General features: G+C 38.5%; 1 protein-coding gene across 1 annotated transcript; it reads right to left on the bottom strand.

Moving 5' to 3' along the window:
- Positions 1 to 1,268: 1,268 nt before the first annotated feature.
- Positions 1,269 to 16,770, bottom strand: LOC149819978 (uncharacterized). Its single transcript, XM_089981711.1, has 9 exons — positions 16,006 to 16,770; positions 14,647 to 14,724; positions 3,714 to 3,819; positions 3,193 to 3,257; positions 3,002 to 3,046; positions 2,827 to 2,934; positions 1,798 to 1,902; positions 1,643 to 1,689; positions 1,269 to 1,564 (listed from the first exon to the last, which is right to left on the bottom strand). Exons 1-8 carry the CDS (start codon positions 16,768 to 16,770, stop codon positions 1,666 to 1,668), a joined length of 1,296 nt encoding a protein of 431 aa, XP_089837837.1. The 3' UTR covers positions 1,269 to 1,564; positions 1,643 to 1,665.
- Between the last annotated feature and the right edge of the window lie 35 nt (positions 16,771 to 16,805).

Genomic DNA, 16,805 nt, shown 5'->3' with positions numbered 1-16,805 from the left:
TAACCAAACTTAGTTTTAAGAAATAAAACTTCAAACATTTTTTAAAATGAAGTATGAAAACTAGTGTTTCACTACTGTCACCTAAATGGGGCCTGAGATTATGTGTGTTTTTGTTTCTTTCAGAGTTTGTCCCTCTTATCTGTGCACCTTCTATTTCCCCAACCTCCCCACTCGAATTCCTGAGACCTTGTCCATCTTCTTGTGCATTCTTATTTTGATAGCTCAAAAGAGAGTTATTTTTAACCCCCCCCCCCCCCATTCATAAAGGGTTTGAAAGCTATTGAAGTATTACCTATTGTACATTCAATCTAAAGTTATTCCCATTGTTCTCACTATTTTCAAGGACTTTGCAAGTTGAAATCGTGTGACATGCAGTCTAAGTTTGGCCTAGTGGGATGAGGCCTAGACCGTTTGATAGGCAGTCTAGGTTCAAATCCCATGGACGTCACTCCCCTTGGTGACTGCCTGGAGTTGAGGGGTAAGCCCTCAGAGTTTTATGCTGAGACTGTAAGTACGGCAGGCTGAGCCAGCACAGCTAGGTCTCTGTGCCTGGGGCGTTTTTTTTTTCGAGTAAAAAAAACGGCTGAAAGTGTGTGACATCTTGCAGTGCGTCACTAGCTATTATTTACTTTGAATTTTTAATTATGCCACTTTGATCGATCATACTAAAGGTTACATAGAAAAAGAGAAAAGACGATTCTTTGGAATTTTGGTTCATAAGATTCTCTGTTTGATTGGTCAATCTTGAAGATTTCGAGCTCTTTTCGTTTTTCTTTCATGTAATTACATGGAGAAATCCAGAGTCTGGTGGTAGGTAGATCATAGATCAAACCCCTAGGAAGAGAAACCATCATGGCAAGGAACTCACTCCCAAAGCCTATGCTGGGAATCGGCTTATGCTAGAGGATATGACGCCCTCAGGATTCGAACCTCAACTGCCCGTATGAGGGTCTTGGCCCAAACCAACCCAACCCCCTCCAACAAAGGGTTTGGCAAATTCTGCTGATAAGGAAATGTGGATGGTGATCTAGGGCATGAAATTCAATGGAACCATCAACTCTCAGATCCTCAAATTTCAAAGCTCATACACACCTATTATCTGTCCTTTGTAAACAAATTTCGAACTTCATTTCAAAGCAAACAATCATGTCAGTGGAAATTATACTCAAGCCAGATCCATTTCCAATGAATGAACCATCATTTCTAATTATCATATGATACGGTAGCTATGAAATTAAAAAAAAAGGCTTGCATTACACAAGTAGCTGTAATACCAAAATAACTATTAAAGACTGACAAAAATCTCTGCTCAGATGGCAAAAAATTCTGACTCAGTTAGAATTACATGATTAAAAAGAAAAAAATGAAAAGAAATGGGATTATATAATAAAAAAAAAACATTTTCATTCACTCAACCAGAGCATCAAAAATTGTGTGCTACCAATGGTTGTGAATGTCAGCCTCATTTTGCATGAAGGGAAACCATTCACTGAAGTTTCATTTTATTGTAGTGATCTGCAGCCATTGATAGAGACTGTATTGAAACAGGAAATCCAGGACCCATCTGCATTAGTAAATTTAAACAAAAATCAGAGAAAAAGTAAGAGAAGTAACCTGCATGAGGGTTATAAGGAAACTGTACCGTGCTGCACAAGGTGAACGAGTTCACATATCCAGCATACTTGGACGCTACACAAAGAAGACACATTTTCAGGCATTTAACCAAACCCGGTCTTCATACAATGGCATTAGAAGTTAAAGCACATTTGAGAAGAGCACTACAATAGGCAAACTTACTCTTCTTTGTGTAGCACATTTGAGAAGACCCACTGGTTTTGCAAGCAAAAGGGCATTTACAAAAGCTCCAACATTCTCACAGAGGTATTCATCAGATAAATTTACCTGCAGATGATTAAAACACCCTCATGTGATCAACAAACAAAACCATGCAAACCTTTCCTAAAACAGACACAACAGCATCTTACTCAGATGCCTATGTGCATGCCAAAGAAATGGAGAAAATCTAATAGCTGAAGATAAGAGCAAGCAGGCTTCTTGGCTTTGCCAGAAGTCATGCACACATATAAAGAAGTAAAGAACCGATTGAAGTATTCAAGTGTAAGATTGCATCATTATATGCATCAATAGCATTTGAAGGGCATAGTTGTATCACAGTAAAGAATATGTGATTAAAATGAAAAATATCACAGTTCACCTCCCTTATTAATGATGAAGGTATATGACTTGCCCTAGGCAGGTAAGGTTGTTTTCATTGATATGCATGTGCACAAGAGAGTAAGAGAGAGAGAGAGAGAGATCATTCTTCCTTACTTGCCCTAGGCAGGTAAGGTATAAAACGTTTTCGTAGTCAAAGTTAAGATTACCTTAACAACCCTTTCCTACCTACTCACATAGAGAGACCAACACAGAATATAGTAACAAATATCGCCGAAATTTTGAAATCTTGCGATATTAATGCAAAATATTGCGAGATTAAGGGAATATTTTCACAATAAAGCCGATAATTTGGCGAGATGTTCTCCCTCTTCTTCATACGGGACTAATTATATACCCACCCATACAAGATGCTTTCATTTCCCCTTCTCTTGATGCTATTCCTATGTTTTACATTAAGGGAATATTTTATGACTTATTTTCACAAGTTCTTTCTATTTTATCTTTTGAAAAACAGATTTTTATGAGATTTTCCCTATAAAAACAAAAAATTCAAAATCTCCAAAAAATTCACATCACTGAGAACAAAATTTGTGACTATGATACAGACATGAACATGCAAACAAGTAAATGCGGAAGAGAAACTAATACCCTCCCAAGGCCAGCATGAACGATAGCAGTCTTATCAATTTTAAAATCAATACGACCACGGTTGGCCTCTTGTACAGCAGCAGTGACGTCGTTTGTCAATGATCCTAGCTGCAAAACAAAAAGATTAAATCTTCAACAGGTACATATGTTCATTTGAGAGAGAGAGAGAGCTCACTTTGGGGTTTGGCATCAAACCTCGAGGGCCAAGAATTCTTGCTATCTGATAGGGGAAGAAAATGAAACAAAAAGAGGGTTCAAAACCATCAAGTTGATGCACTTGTTTTTTCCAATTAAGTACAGAAATCTGAAGAAACTAACTTTGATGGCATTTTATCCAATTAATTACAGCATACTGAAGAAGCTGACCTTCCCAAGACGGGGCATGAAACTGGGAACTGCAATGCATTTGTCAAAATTAAGCTGGTCACCTCCTGCATATTTGGATTAAGAAATAGGATTCAGAACACGCTCGAACTTATCCATCAAACTATTAACCAGGAATATTAAATGCCACATCCATATGAATAAATAAATAAATAAATAAATAAATGCATGTTTATCACTGGAAAAATTTAAGCATAAATGAATGGTTTTATAATAATTGTCAGGAGACATTGTAGTTTTGTTTTCTGAAAAATGATTCTCCAGATGGTGAGACTCGCACTTGCAGTGGCCACATATTGGCTTTTGCGACTCTTTTTCAGTGTTACAATGCTAACCAGGCAACCTACAGCAGCTTCCTGAGCATCTATTACTACTCACTCTCTGCCTATAAAATGATGACCGTCTGGTGAGCAGACAGGCCAACAAGAGGGTTCTTCCAAAGATCACTAAATCTGAGATCATTAAAAGATGTATAAAGTCTCTTATGGTAAAATGAAAATTACCAATTTTAATTTCTTCAATCAGTTCATCTCCACCAACTATGTCAGCTCCTGCAGCTCTGGCTTCATCAGCTGCTGCGCCTTCAGCGAAGACTGCAACTCTGACTATCTGCACCAGTCATTGTTGTCATTCTATGAACACGTAGCATATTCTTTTGTTTAAGTCAAATAAGATGATAGAGACCCTAGAGCAGTGTTGTGAGAGGCGTACGCCTCAGTACCTGAAGCGTACGCCTCAGAGGCGAGGCGCACGCTCAAGGTACTGAGGCGTTGCTGTGATGCGCCCCTCATCAACCTCCGACCAGTTGTGACCACCGACCACCGGAGTTGCTGTGCTGCAGCTGCTGCTCAGTCTTCTCCGACCACCGGACGACCGGCATATCCCTCGCTTCCGTACCAGCTGGGCGCGTGGTCTTTCTCTTACTGCCTCCCCTCCCACCGCTTCACTTCCATACCAGTTGTGAAAGGCGTACGCCTCAGAGGCGAAGCGCAGGCTCAACGCCTCGCTTCGCCTCATCGCATTTAACAACCTTGCCCTAGAGAATAGCAAGAGAGAGACACAGCACCATGCCAGTACCATGAGGGAGAGTTATAGCACCACGCAACATCTGTGAAGGACCCACAATCCCACCAGTCACTAACTTGGTATAACAAGGGAAAAATCATTTAAGTGCCAAAGAAAAGAAAAAAGATCCAGGAAAAATATCAAATCAATACCACCACTAACTAACTTGGTATAACATGGAAAAATCATTCAAGTGCCAAAGAAAAGAAAAAAGATCCAGAAAAATATCAAATCATACACTCAGTAATCATTAGAAATCTCCATAATCTACAGTCATAGTTAACCAGAGGTTGACAAATTCCAGCACACACCTTAACCACAGTATTTAGTTACCCCTATCTCTCAGAGCTGTGACTGGTGACCTACAACTTAGCATGCCAAGGTCTCCTATCAAGCATACAGGGTCTCCGACCTGAAACCCGAGATCCTGGTTAGTGTGTCACATATCTCACGTTGCACCAGCTCATGAGATCTTTGAGCAATCCTACTTCCTACATGCATAAGCTGAGCCACATTGTAGAATGAAATAATTGGAGGCAAATGTCACCAAAAGCAATGACAAAAAGGAATATCAAACAAAAAACTTTTTCACTACTATATCCAAAAAAAAAATGTCATTTTTGCACTCCCAAAATATAGCAGCGAGTGTAGCCTACCCCTTGCTCCACTACAAGTGCAGCCTACGGAGCGACCTTCCACGTGTAGTCTTTGCGGAGCAAGTCTGACACTGCTTTTGATGTCTGCTACGACGCCTACCTATGTTTCACCACAACAATGAATATCAAGCAAAAAATAGGAAAGCTCAAAATGACTATAAAACCAATAACTTCTGTTCAAGAATATTTGAGAAGCACCGAACCCTAGGTAGAGAGAGAGAGAGAGACGGCTGTTTAGAAAAAAGAAACTTGTTAACTTATGTTATTAGGGCTAGGCTAAAAAGAATAATTACATCTAAGCCCATTATGAAAACAAATTTTCAAATAACCTCTAATATAAAAAGACTTAAACTTTAAACCACCTATTCTCAACACTCCCCCTCAAGCTGGAGCATAGATATCAATCATGCTCAGCTTGTCACAACATTTTGAGAAATTTGGTCTAGCAAGAGGCTTTGTAAACATATCTGCAACTTGGTCTTCCGACTTTAGATATTTGGTAGTGATATGACCAGCTTGAACCATATCTCTTACATAGTGGCAATCAACCTCAATGTGCTTTGTTCTCTCATGAAAGACAGGATTGTTCGCTATATATGTTGCCGCTTTGTTATCGCACATCATGGTCATGGGAGAGGAAACCTTCACCTGAAGATCATGAAGAACAATACGAACCCACATCAATTCAGCAGCTGTTTGGGCCATATCCCGATATTTTGATTCTGCACTCGACCTGGAAACCACATTTTGTTTCTTACTTCTCCAAAAAATCAAGTTGTCTCCCAAAAACACAGAGAATCCTGTGGTAGATTTTCTATCTACTACAGATCTAGCACAGTCAGCATCAGAATAGGCCACTATCTCCAGAGTTCCACCTTTCCTGAACAATAACCCCTTTCCAGGAGAAGATTTTAGATATCTGAAAATCATTATGGCTGCATTCCAGTGTACCTCAGTTGGTTTGTCCATAAACTGACTAACTTTGCTTACTGTTAAAGCAATATCCGGCCTGGTCACAGTTACATATAATATCTTCCCTACTAGATAGCGATAGCTTTTGCTATCAACTGGTTTTGACCCTTCTTCAAACAACTGAACTTTATGGTCCATGGGAATATTTGCTGGTTTAGCTCCCAACATTCTCGTTTCCTTTAATAAGTCAAGAAGATACTTCCGTTGAGACAAAACCATCCCTTCACGGCTCCTAGCAACTTCTATACCCAGGAAATATCTAAGTGAACCAAGGTCTTTTGTAACAAATTGCTTTTGAAGATGAGCCTTTGTGTTTTCAATATCTTTCACATTGTCTCCTGTAAGGATGATGTCATCCACATATACCACCATAACAACTATGCCTGAGTTAGTTTTCTTGATAAATAGAGTATGATCTGCCGCTGACCTATTAAAGCCAAAGCATGACATCACTTCAAACAACTTTTGAAACCATGCACGAGGACTCTGTTTCAAGCCATAAATCGCCTTTCTCAATCTACACACCTTCTGACACTCTCCCTCAACCTCAAAACCTGGAGGTTGTTGCATGTAAACGGTCTCAGATAGATCCCCATATAGAAATGCATTTTTCACATCTAATTGGCACAAGCTCCAACCATGTTGAACAGCGACTGAGAGAACAAGACGAATGGTACCCATCCGTGCAACAGGAGAAAAGGTTTCAAAGAAGTCAATACCATATGTCTAAGTATACCCTTTCGCTACTAATCTGGCCTTGTACCTTTCAATAGAACCATCAGATTTGTACTTTATTGTATATACCCATTTACATCCAACAATGTCAGCATTTGCTGGGGAATCAACTAGATCCCATGTATGCTGAGATATTAAATCATCCATTTCTTCTTGCATAGCCAGCTTCCAACGATTATCAAGCTCTGCCTGTTGATAGTTCAGAGGAATAGTTTCAGCAGATAAGGCTGAAATAAAAGACTTCATCTGATTTCCAATTCTGGCATAGAAGACAAAATGAGATATGGGATATAAGGTACATTGTCGTGTCCCCTTTCATAGAGCAATAGGCCTGTTATCATCATCATGAATATCACTATTGTCAGTAGAACTTACCTCATAAGAAGAAGAAGATGAAGGCTCTTGCGGAGGTGGAGTTCTACGCACATATACCAATGAAGGATTATTAAATCTGGAAGATGATGAAGTTTGGTTCAGTAATGAGGGCACAGATTCCAAAGGAAAATGAGGTATAGGTAATGGAAAAGACTCAGATGGATCAACCTGCAGCAGGGAACCGGTACTAGAGTAATATGGAGTGGATTCCAAAAAAGATACATCCGCACTGACATACTCTCGGCGAGAAATAGGATCATAACATCGATATCCTTTTGATTTTTGGGATAACCTATAAATATGCATTTTGTAGCTTGAGCAGCTAATTTATCACGGTCAGGGCCAAGTTTGTGTACAAAACAAACACATCCAAATATTTTTGGTGAGAAAGAAAAGAGTGGAGCATTAGGTTTTAGGATATGTAATGGAATTTGATCACCCACAGAAGACGAAGGCATGCGGTTGATCAAATAGCAAGCAGTGGTAATCGCATCACCCCAGTATAACGCAAGAACATTTGATTGAATCATAATGGTCCTGGCAACATCAAGCAGGTGCCGATGTTTTCGCTCAGCCACCCCATTTTGTTGAAATGAATAGGCACAAGAAGTTTGAGGTTGGATGCCATGATCTTGGTAAAATTGTAAGAGACCTTTTGATTTAAACTCGAGAGCATTATCAGTGCGAACAATCTTGACAATAGATTCAAACTGAGTTTTTATTTCAAGAATTAAGGATTTGATAATACTTGGAACTTCAGATCGTTCTTTTATTAAAAACACCCATGACAACTTAGAGAAATCATCAACAATAACAAGATAGTAACGCCACTGAGTCCTAGTAGGAATTTTACTAGGACCCCATACATCTGCATGAAGAAGTTCAAAAACTTTATTACTAGACTGACTCTGACTCGAAGGGAACGAACTTCGATGATGCTTTCCCAACTGACATGCTTCACACTGAAATGATGTGGTGTAAGGAATTTGAGGAAAGACCGAACGAAGCTTTGACAATGAAGGATGACCAAGACGAAGATGCCACTGAACATGACTGAATGAGTGTTCCACTGCAGCATGAACATTACCCATTGGATGATGTAGGTAGTAAACTCCATTTTCTTCATAGCCTCCACCAATCTTCTTCCCCGTCAGCAAATCCTGAAAATGACAACCCATCGGATCAAATATTACTCTACAGTTTTGTTCTCTTATAAGGCAACTAATAGAGAGTAAACTTTGAGGAAAGTTTGGAGCATGAAAAACATTTTGCAACTGTAATGAGGAGGATATAGAAATATTTCCCTGACCAACAACCGGAGAGGAACTCCCATCGGCTAATGAGACTCCTCGATGAGCATTAATATCCTTTATATTTGAAAAAACAAGTGAATTTCCACACAAATGTCTGGATGCATCAGAGTCAATAATCTACTTACTGTCAGTCGGATGAAGATGATTTCCGATTGAATAGGCAACACCAGCTACAGGAGGGGTGGAACTCAAAGGACGAAGAGCTATCAACTCATCATATTCAGCACGACTGAGGGTGATACTACGGTCACTTGCAGAGATATTATCATGTACATTTGTTGCCTCGATAGTAGTAACATTTGCTTTAGCAGCATATGACTTTGATGAAGAAGAGGTTGGCCGACCATGCTTATCCCAACAACGATCTTCTAAATGTCCAAATTTTCCACAGAATGTACATTAAAGCTTTCCTCTGCCTCCCATACCACGTCCACGACCTCGTCCTCTGATATTCTTAATATATCCACGCCCATAACCAGATGAGACAACAAGAGCAGATGATTGAGTCACAGGCTGAGATTGTAGAAGAGAGATCACAAGTCTACTCAGACGATTGTATGCATCAGCAAGAGTAGGAACATTTGATCCAGTCAACATTTGAACTTTTGCAACAGAAAATTCTGAAGAGAGACCTGTAAGAAAGCGAGCAACCATGGCTTGTTCTTGATGATCCTTTTGCTTCGAGCAACAAAGAGGCCTGTGAGCATTAAGTCTTTCAAACGCAACTTTGACAGAGGCATAGTACTGGGCCAAGGTCCGATCTCCTTGCTGCAAATTATATATCTCATGTTTGACTTGCAGGATACGACTCACATTAGTTTCTTGTGAGTATGTATCACAAAGATTGTCCCACATCAGTTTGACTGTATTATAGTAGATCAATCCATCTGCAATATGGGGTTCGACACTATTCATGATCCATGACATAACTATGTCATTATCTTCATCCCAAGTAACATATTTTCCCAATTTTTCAGTGGGTTCGTCTTTCAACAAAATATGTTTTCGACGATGTCCAGATACCGACATCATAAAAGTTCTGGACCACCTGGCATAGTTGGTTTCATTCAACCTTACGGAAGAGCCGTACGAGAAGGGGTTGGCAAAAGCCTTATACTCCCCAATATGTTCCATTTTGGAATCACACTTCGAGGTTTCAACCATACTGAAGATTTTATACTATTTCAGCTGGTTCCAATGTTTTTTTTTCGTTGGTGTAGCTCGATTACAGATTGATCACGCTCCCGAGATCAGTGCTCTGATACCATGTTCAAGAATATTTGAGAAGCACCGAACCCTAGGTAGGGAGAGAGAGAGAGAGAGAGAGAGAGAGAGAGAGAGAGAGAGAGAGACGGTTGTTTAGAAAAAAGAAACTTGTTAACTTATGTTATTAGGGCTTCTCTCTATGTTAAATAGAGAGAGGCTAAAAAGAATAATTACATCTAAGCCCATTATGAAAACAAAATTTCAAATAACCTATAATATAAAAAGACTTAAACTTTAAACCACCTATTCTCAACAACTTCTAAACAAGGAAAAATCCACACACCAACTAGCTACTGTATTAGCACTGATCATCTGGTCCATCACCTGGGACCATAACTTCTGCCTTGCCATTGTCTCGGGACAAAGTAAGCACACTAGAAATTTTAAAGAGGAAGAAATTAGATCAGTAGGTGCACTATACATGGCAGGGAAGAAGCGTTACCTGTTCACCTTTTGTGGGATGTGGCATATTTTAGAAGCTTTTTCAACTGAGCTGGTTGAATTTGAAGGTAGACATGAGACCTGATATGGACATGGTAGCTGCTGTTTGTGATTCATTGCTCAATCGGTCAGATGTTCTTATGTGTGCTTCATATGGATGGATGGATGGATGGATGGATAGGCTCAGGCTTGGTTGGGCCATGTTTGCTTGATCAACAAACCAAACTCAAGCTGAATTGAAGGCTCATTCAGTTAACAAGCCAAGCTTGACCTAGACCTTAGGCTCATTAACAGCTCAATAGACTTGGTTAAAATTTTGTTAAAATATTTAATATAAAAAATATGTGACCTTTATGAAAATTTTAATATAAGGAAACATGTGACAGTATTTGTGCGCATGAGTGCTCAGTTCATATAGCCTCCAGATATAATTATTGGCCAAAAGTTCATCAACTCAACACTGGGTCCTTGGTACGTCTGTGGTTGGTCAAATACCAGACCAGATCCTTGGCCATAAGGATACCTGAACAGTAGAGATTTTGAGGTATATTTGTCATATTCCAACACCAACTGATGTCATGGTCATAGATATGTGAATAATAAATGTCAAGAACCATTAATCAACTTAGAAGTTAGAACTTATTCCTTAGATGGTAAATCAATATGTTCAGCCTGGAAGTAGAATCAAAGAATTCATAACTATAGATGCAAAAGTGGTAGGGAAGTGAGATAGATGGAATAAAAAGACAGTATGGAAAATGAAAATGATTATCAAAGAATATTAAATGAACCAGCAGAACTTCTGAACAAATACAAAAATAGGGTTATGGAAGTGCTATTGGCATTTTAAAAGCACACTTCAGAAGTGTTATATGCATGGCTGTGGCAAATAGAATTGCATTTCCGTAGCATGGGAACTATGCTTTCCATCCTGCTTCCACTCCCCATTGCAGAATTTTTCATAGGAAGCACAGTTTTCAAAGCATTCTCAATTCACTGTCTGCTTTTCACTTCCACATCACATGAACCTCAAAGTTCTTGCTTCCTGCTCATGCTTCCATAATCACCTGATCAGAGCTCTCCTATTGTCAACCTTGAACCAAACTGAGTTGTAAGCCTGGTTAATGCAATAAACTTAGACATCATAATCTCCGAGAACAGTCATTCAGTCTAGCTTATATAATTTCACTGACAATATCGCCCTCCATATAGGATACAAAAAAGAATACCTATATGAAATATAACATTGAAAAGCAGTTGGCATTCTGCATTTTGCTTCCCAGTTCAATAATGATATAACTTCCAAGAGGACATCTCACTTTCTTTCCAGTGTTGGACTAATTAGAACCAAGGACAAGAAAACTCACCATAATTGCAACAAAAACAACTACTATGATGTTGGCACAAACCATAGTGACAAAAGTTTAAAACGGCAATTTATTGGCTGTGAATTTCTCGTGTGATTTTCAACTTTTTTTATTATTTTTCTCGGGGTTTTATCGGCAAAATCTCAGTAAAAAATAGAAAACAAAAATAAATTAAGTATTAAGAATACCATATTTACACAATCAATATTTCATGTGAAAATTTTTTATATCTATTTCCACATAATAAATATATGATCAAACTATAAGGGTGTGGATCGGATATCTGACTCCAACACAAACCTAGTGCATGGGTTAATATGTTATAACACATAAAATCAGATTGGATTAAGATACAATTAGGATATTTTTATATCCAATCTAATTTTTGCAGCTGTTCAGCATTAAACCTAGTGCATGGGTTCTAGGTGGGACCCACAGAGTCAACCAGAGAATTATGGCGAAGCTAAAGGTGGGGACATTTTTCCAAAACATAGTAATGTTAAAAAGGGCAGCCATTCAGTCACTTTTTGAAATTGTAAAAGAAAAACTGGAAACAGTGCATAGTTATAGAAGTGCATGCGCTTAGAGAAGTGTGATGGTTAAAAATGTTTAATGATTTACACAAAAAGTTTCCAGTTTCCCATTACATGTACCCAATATTGACCCGATATCTCATGTCTCATACAAAATTTTGCGATATTATCACATAATAAGTAAAATATGATAATATTGTGATATTTTGTAAAAGACACGAGATTCAGAAGTTTTAAATGACTGGCCATTTTCACACGTTTTTTCAAAACAAAAGGCTGATATTTGTCACACTGGCACAAACTAGAAGTTGGATTTACAAAAGCTGGAGGCTTTAAATCTCAGAAGAACAACAAGAAAGAGATGGAATTCCCTTTCCCTTCCAAGCAAGAAGAATTTCCAATCCAATAGGAAGGTCAACGAATAGATAACAAGGATGATACAATCATACAATAAATGCTATGTGCCAAAATAATTTAATAAACAAAAATGCAAAAGGAAATGTTGCTAAAATGCTAAAACAAATATATAACTCAAATGTAGGTCACTGGGTAGAAGACTGGTGGCTCAGTTTTGGTTGAGGCTTGCAAGCACAATTTCTAATTCCTTTTTTGACACCAATAATTGCATACACATGAACATAAATGAATAAACATGTGTATGTGTATGTGCATGTACAGTGCACATCCTTAAGGGTACCATACCCTCTAACAGCCTTATTGATCTTCAAATGGTTGAATTGGAGATTTTGTGGATCTGGCCACACAAATATGGTGTCCATAGTCTTCACAGCAAAAAACATGCATTAAAAACAGAATATCTTTGATGTGTGTACAAGTTTTTAAAGCAATCTAGAAATCAACAGCTAACAATGCACCAAACTTTGACAACCAAAAAAAAAAAAGGAAAAACTTTTTGCATCAAACAATTAGATAAGAAGCATGCTTACTAAACAAACCGTGGCAAAACATATCTAAGGTCTCATTGACTAATTCATTCTTCTGATATGCCATTGCTAAAAAAAGTAAAAAAATAAAAAGATTTGTCTCTTATATTTTGCCAAAATTTTCCATACTTGTCCAAAGAAAAACTGAATTTTTGGGTCCAATAAATTCCCTTCGTAGAATGTCCCAGCAATGACACTTCTTTCTGTGAACTACATATAAGTGTCATGTTTGGTGCCCAATAGCAAACATATACCCCCTTAATGATCGAACATTAAGTTTTCCTCTCATCCAACTTAAGTACTTGAAGCAAATAAGGAGTTTCTAACTTCCCAAATTTTGCTCTAGAAAACCCCTACAAGGATACTCCTTAAGTTCCCAACAAGGCCAAGTCTGATTGATTCATTCTTCCCTTTACTTCCTCAATTAGTTATTTCATTAGAAAAAATGTGAAATTATTTTACTCTACTTCCCTTTTCAATGATGAATTCCTTAAATGAACACATTAAAACTCTCAAAGGATTAACTCTATTATTTTATTTGATCATCTAGGCCGCTATCGATTTGATCCTCTAGGCCCCTACTTTATCCCAACAAGTATACCATGTTCTTCCTTAAAGCATATGATGGATAGACTCCAATAACCTGGCCATCATATTCATTTTTATTTGCAGATTTTTCTTTATAATTTTCAAACTCTAAAGCAAACATAATAGTTAGCTCCACAAAAGAAAATGAACAATTTTCACAAGGAACAACCAGTGATTCCCTATTATGTTCTTAGGGAATTGACTGTGGATTAATTGCACTTTCATCTAGAGGTATTGAAAACACCCAAATTTCTGTTAATCATAGAATTGTGACGCCCTTTGTAATGGAATGGAAAATCCTACAGACACCATAGTCATCTGAAGCCTTCTTTTTTTTTTTGCCTCGCCTATGAATTCCATTGGGCCGACGAAAGATACAATGGAGAATCTTTGTGGTCTCCCAATATCAACAGGTTGATATTCTCGCTCATATATCTCCCAGAAGAGAAAATGAAATTCAATGCTTCATTTTATTATGATATATATATATATATATATATGTGTGTGTGTGTGTGTGTGTGTGTGTGTGTGTATAATGAATTGCTACTAATGTTTGTATGTACAAACGACTTAGCAAATCCTTTTGTTTTTTTTCGTAAATCCAATTTTGTAGATATGATCTACATGGTCTCTGTTGTGAGGATCGACATTTGGATCACCAGATTCCAACGTGTAACTCGGTGTTTGTGGCGATCCAAAAATTGAAGGCCATCAATGCTCAATATTTTTTGACTCATAAAAACAAGTCCAAATGACTTGCACCATGAGAATCCGACTAGATTTTATATATATATATATATATATATATATATATATATATATATATATATATATATATATATATATGAACACTTCCAAAATCAGAATTTTCAGCCCATAGATTAAAGATTTAAAAAAGGTATATTTTATGTTTATAGTACAAAATAACTGAACTAGATAATAAAAGCATATTCATCAGAAATAAGGTCTGACTTGGCACCAAGCACGTCACATGCACTGCATATTTATTGTTCTGTCAAACTTTTTGGGCCTGCCAGCATGTGGTTTGAATAGCATAAGCATTGCACCATGCTATCTAGACTCTAAAGTTTCCCGACCTTCAGCGTCTTTTATGCCAACATATTTATGCTAAGACTAATATGTTACATAAAAAGCAAGCAGTAGAAAGAACAAAACTAAACCTGGTCACCACGGCGTGGATCAACTCCCAGTAATACATGAGCTTCAACAGTTTCTATGAAGTTCCTTTTAGCATTAGCCTGAACAGCAACTAGAAAACATGCAACCCAATTAGCAACCGACCAAGCATTTTTCATTATGAATAGATCAATAGAAAGAAACAAATAACATATAATTAACACACTAAGATTTAGTTTGGATGTCCAACTTAAAAATCATAGTTTATACCATCATCCTTAGAATTATAAATGTATAATTTATAATTACTGATTTTATGTCATCTGGGAAAGAAAAAACATGGTATAGTAGGAAGCCAAATGTAGGTTAACTTTCAACTTACATCTCCTACATGAAAGTTTTTAAGTTTATGGTTTTTACCCAATTTACTAATTTCAACAATCAAGAGTTTCTCTCCAAAAAAATTATAGGTTTTTATGTTATTTTTCAAATCCACAAAAAAATCAATATTTTTTTGTCGTTTGCCAAATTTACCTGAAAATTGAAATCAAGGCCAAATTAACCTTAAAATCAGAATCACTGGTAGAGGCAATCATGCAAACGCCTAGTATGGTTTGTCGTTTGCCAAACACCTACTTTGTTCTGACTGGCATGAACGGTCATCCCTATTAGGTTGACTAGAAAAGAGGAAGCTTTCAGGTCTCCCAAAAGTTATTCTTTCTTTTTGAAGGACAGAAAATTCATTGCAACCTCCAATAGGATTTCCATACAGCAATCCAAAAATCCTTCAGCATGTTGTCTTAATTCTCTTACATCAGGTAATAGAACTAAGGCAGTCAATAAACAACTCACCATCTTCAATGAATATAGAAGAACCGACCATCTTGAAAGTAGGAACCAGTTAGCATCTAGAGTTAGTTCCAAGGTAGACGCGTTCTAGATCTTGTCTAAACTGCAACGTACTTAATTCCTGGACGGAATCAACTTGCGAGAAATAGCAAGGCGCTTAAATCTTGGACTGGTTCAATTCCTGGAGCCCATGAATGACTAACATAACTCTGTAGAGTTGGACTAGCATATTCTCTTTCTAAGCCTCCTTAAAAAACATGTTTTTTTTGCAGTGTCGAGAAAAAACAGCTTCCAACAGTAATCATATGTATTGAAAGAAAAGAAAAGGAAAAGCTGGTATCACTGTAACCAACAAATAATTCAGCATAAGAAGAAGCAGAAGAAAAAATTGCATAAATCACCCACCCTACTCGTACATTACGCCGCATTGCATCAAAAGCAAATGCATTCACAGACGGATGAAAACGCGAATGGTGAAAAAAGCAAAACCAGGAAACCAATGCTGAGATATTAACTATCACTACGCATCCCATTAGAAGAAACTCAAAACTGACCTTGACTTCACTTATCGCGTCCTGCAAGTCCATCACAACCTTAGGCTTTCTCTTCTCCTGCTTGATCAGGGTCGGAAACGGAAGATTCTCTTCTTCCGCCCTCGCAACCCTCCGAACCTGAACCTGCCTATCGATCTTGCTCCTCTCCTTCTCCAGCTCCGCTCTCCTACCGTCGCGATCCTCTTCGATTTCCTTCTTCTCTTCCACCTCGGTCTCCCCTTTCCCTTCTTCCTTCGGTTCCTCCGCAGAAACCCTATCTTCTGGGAGCGGCGCAACACGGGAGGGATAGGAAACAGCTGTGATAATCGGAGCATCCTTCACGTAGCGAATATCCTCCCGCGTCCACGACCGAGCCTCAGGCTCCAATCGCTCTGTCACCGCCGCCTGTTGCCGGGGGCCAGCGGTTCGCGGCCGCCTCGGAGGCGTCAGTGTCGATGCCGCAGCCTCCTCGGACGGAGAAGCATCCTTGGGCTTGACCGCATAAGAAACCGGCTTGATCGACGAAGAAGCGGCGGAGGCGGAGTTCCGGGAATCCTTCGAGTCTTCCGAGGGGGAATCAGAGAACGAACGCGTGAACCCTAATCCCAACCCATTAGAAATCAACACCACAAACCCTAACTCCGAGACATTGGCAGGAGGGAACTGAGAGAGGGAGGGGGAACCAAAAAGGTATCTGAGAAGAGAAACACGGAAGCAAGCGGCGTTGGAGAAGGGTCGAATCGCACAGCGGCGTCGAAGGAGAAACCCTAACCCTAGCGCTCCCATCGTGACGCAGAGAGGAGAGGAGAAGGGGAGAAGAG

Source organism: Nuphar pumila, chromosome 12, assembly GCF_984573655.1.
Source record: "Nuphar pumila chromosome 12, dmNupPumi1.hap1.1, whole genome shotgun sequence".
Classification (NCBI taxonomy): domain Eukaryota; kingdom Viridiplantae; phylum Streptophyta; class Magnoliopsida; order Nymphaeales; family Nymphaeaceae; genus Nuphar; species Nuphar pumila.
Note: the sequence above shows the minus strand (reverse complement) of the source record. Positions and strands in the feature narration are given on the sequence as shown.

Bases quoted from the DNA above. Each gene is read 5' to 3' on its own strand.
- LOC149819978 (XM_089981711.1), bottom strand. From the start codon at position 16,770: ATGGGAGCGCTAGGGTTAGGGTTTCTCCTTCGACGCCGCTGTGCGATT. The intron at 3,258-3,713 runs GTAATTTTCATT...CCAAATATGCAG, and splicing joins GATTGAAGAAATTAAAATTG to GAGGTGACCAGCTTAATTTT. The intron at 2,935-3,001 runs GTGAGCTCTCTC...TTTGTTTTGCAG, and splicing joins GTTTGATGCCAAACCCCAAA to CTAGGATCATTGACAAACGA.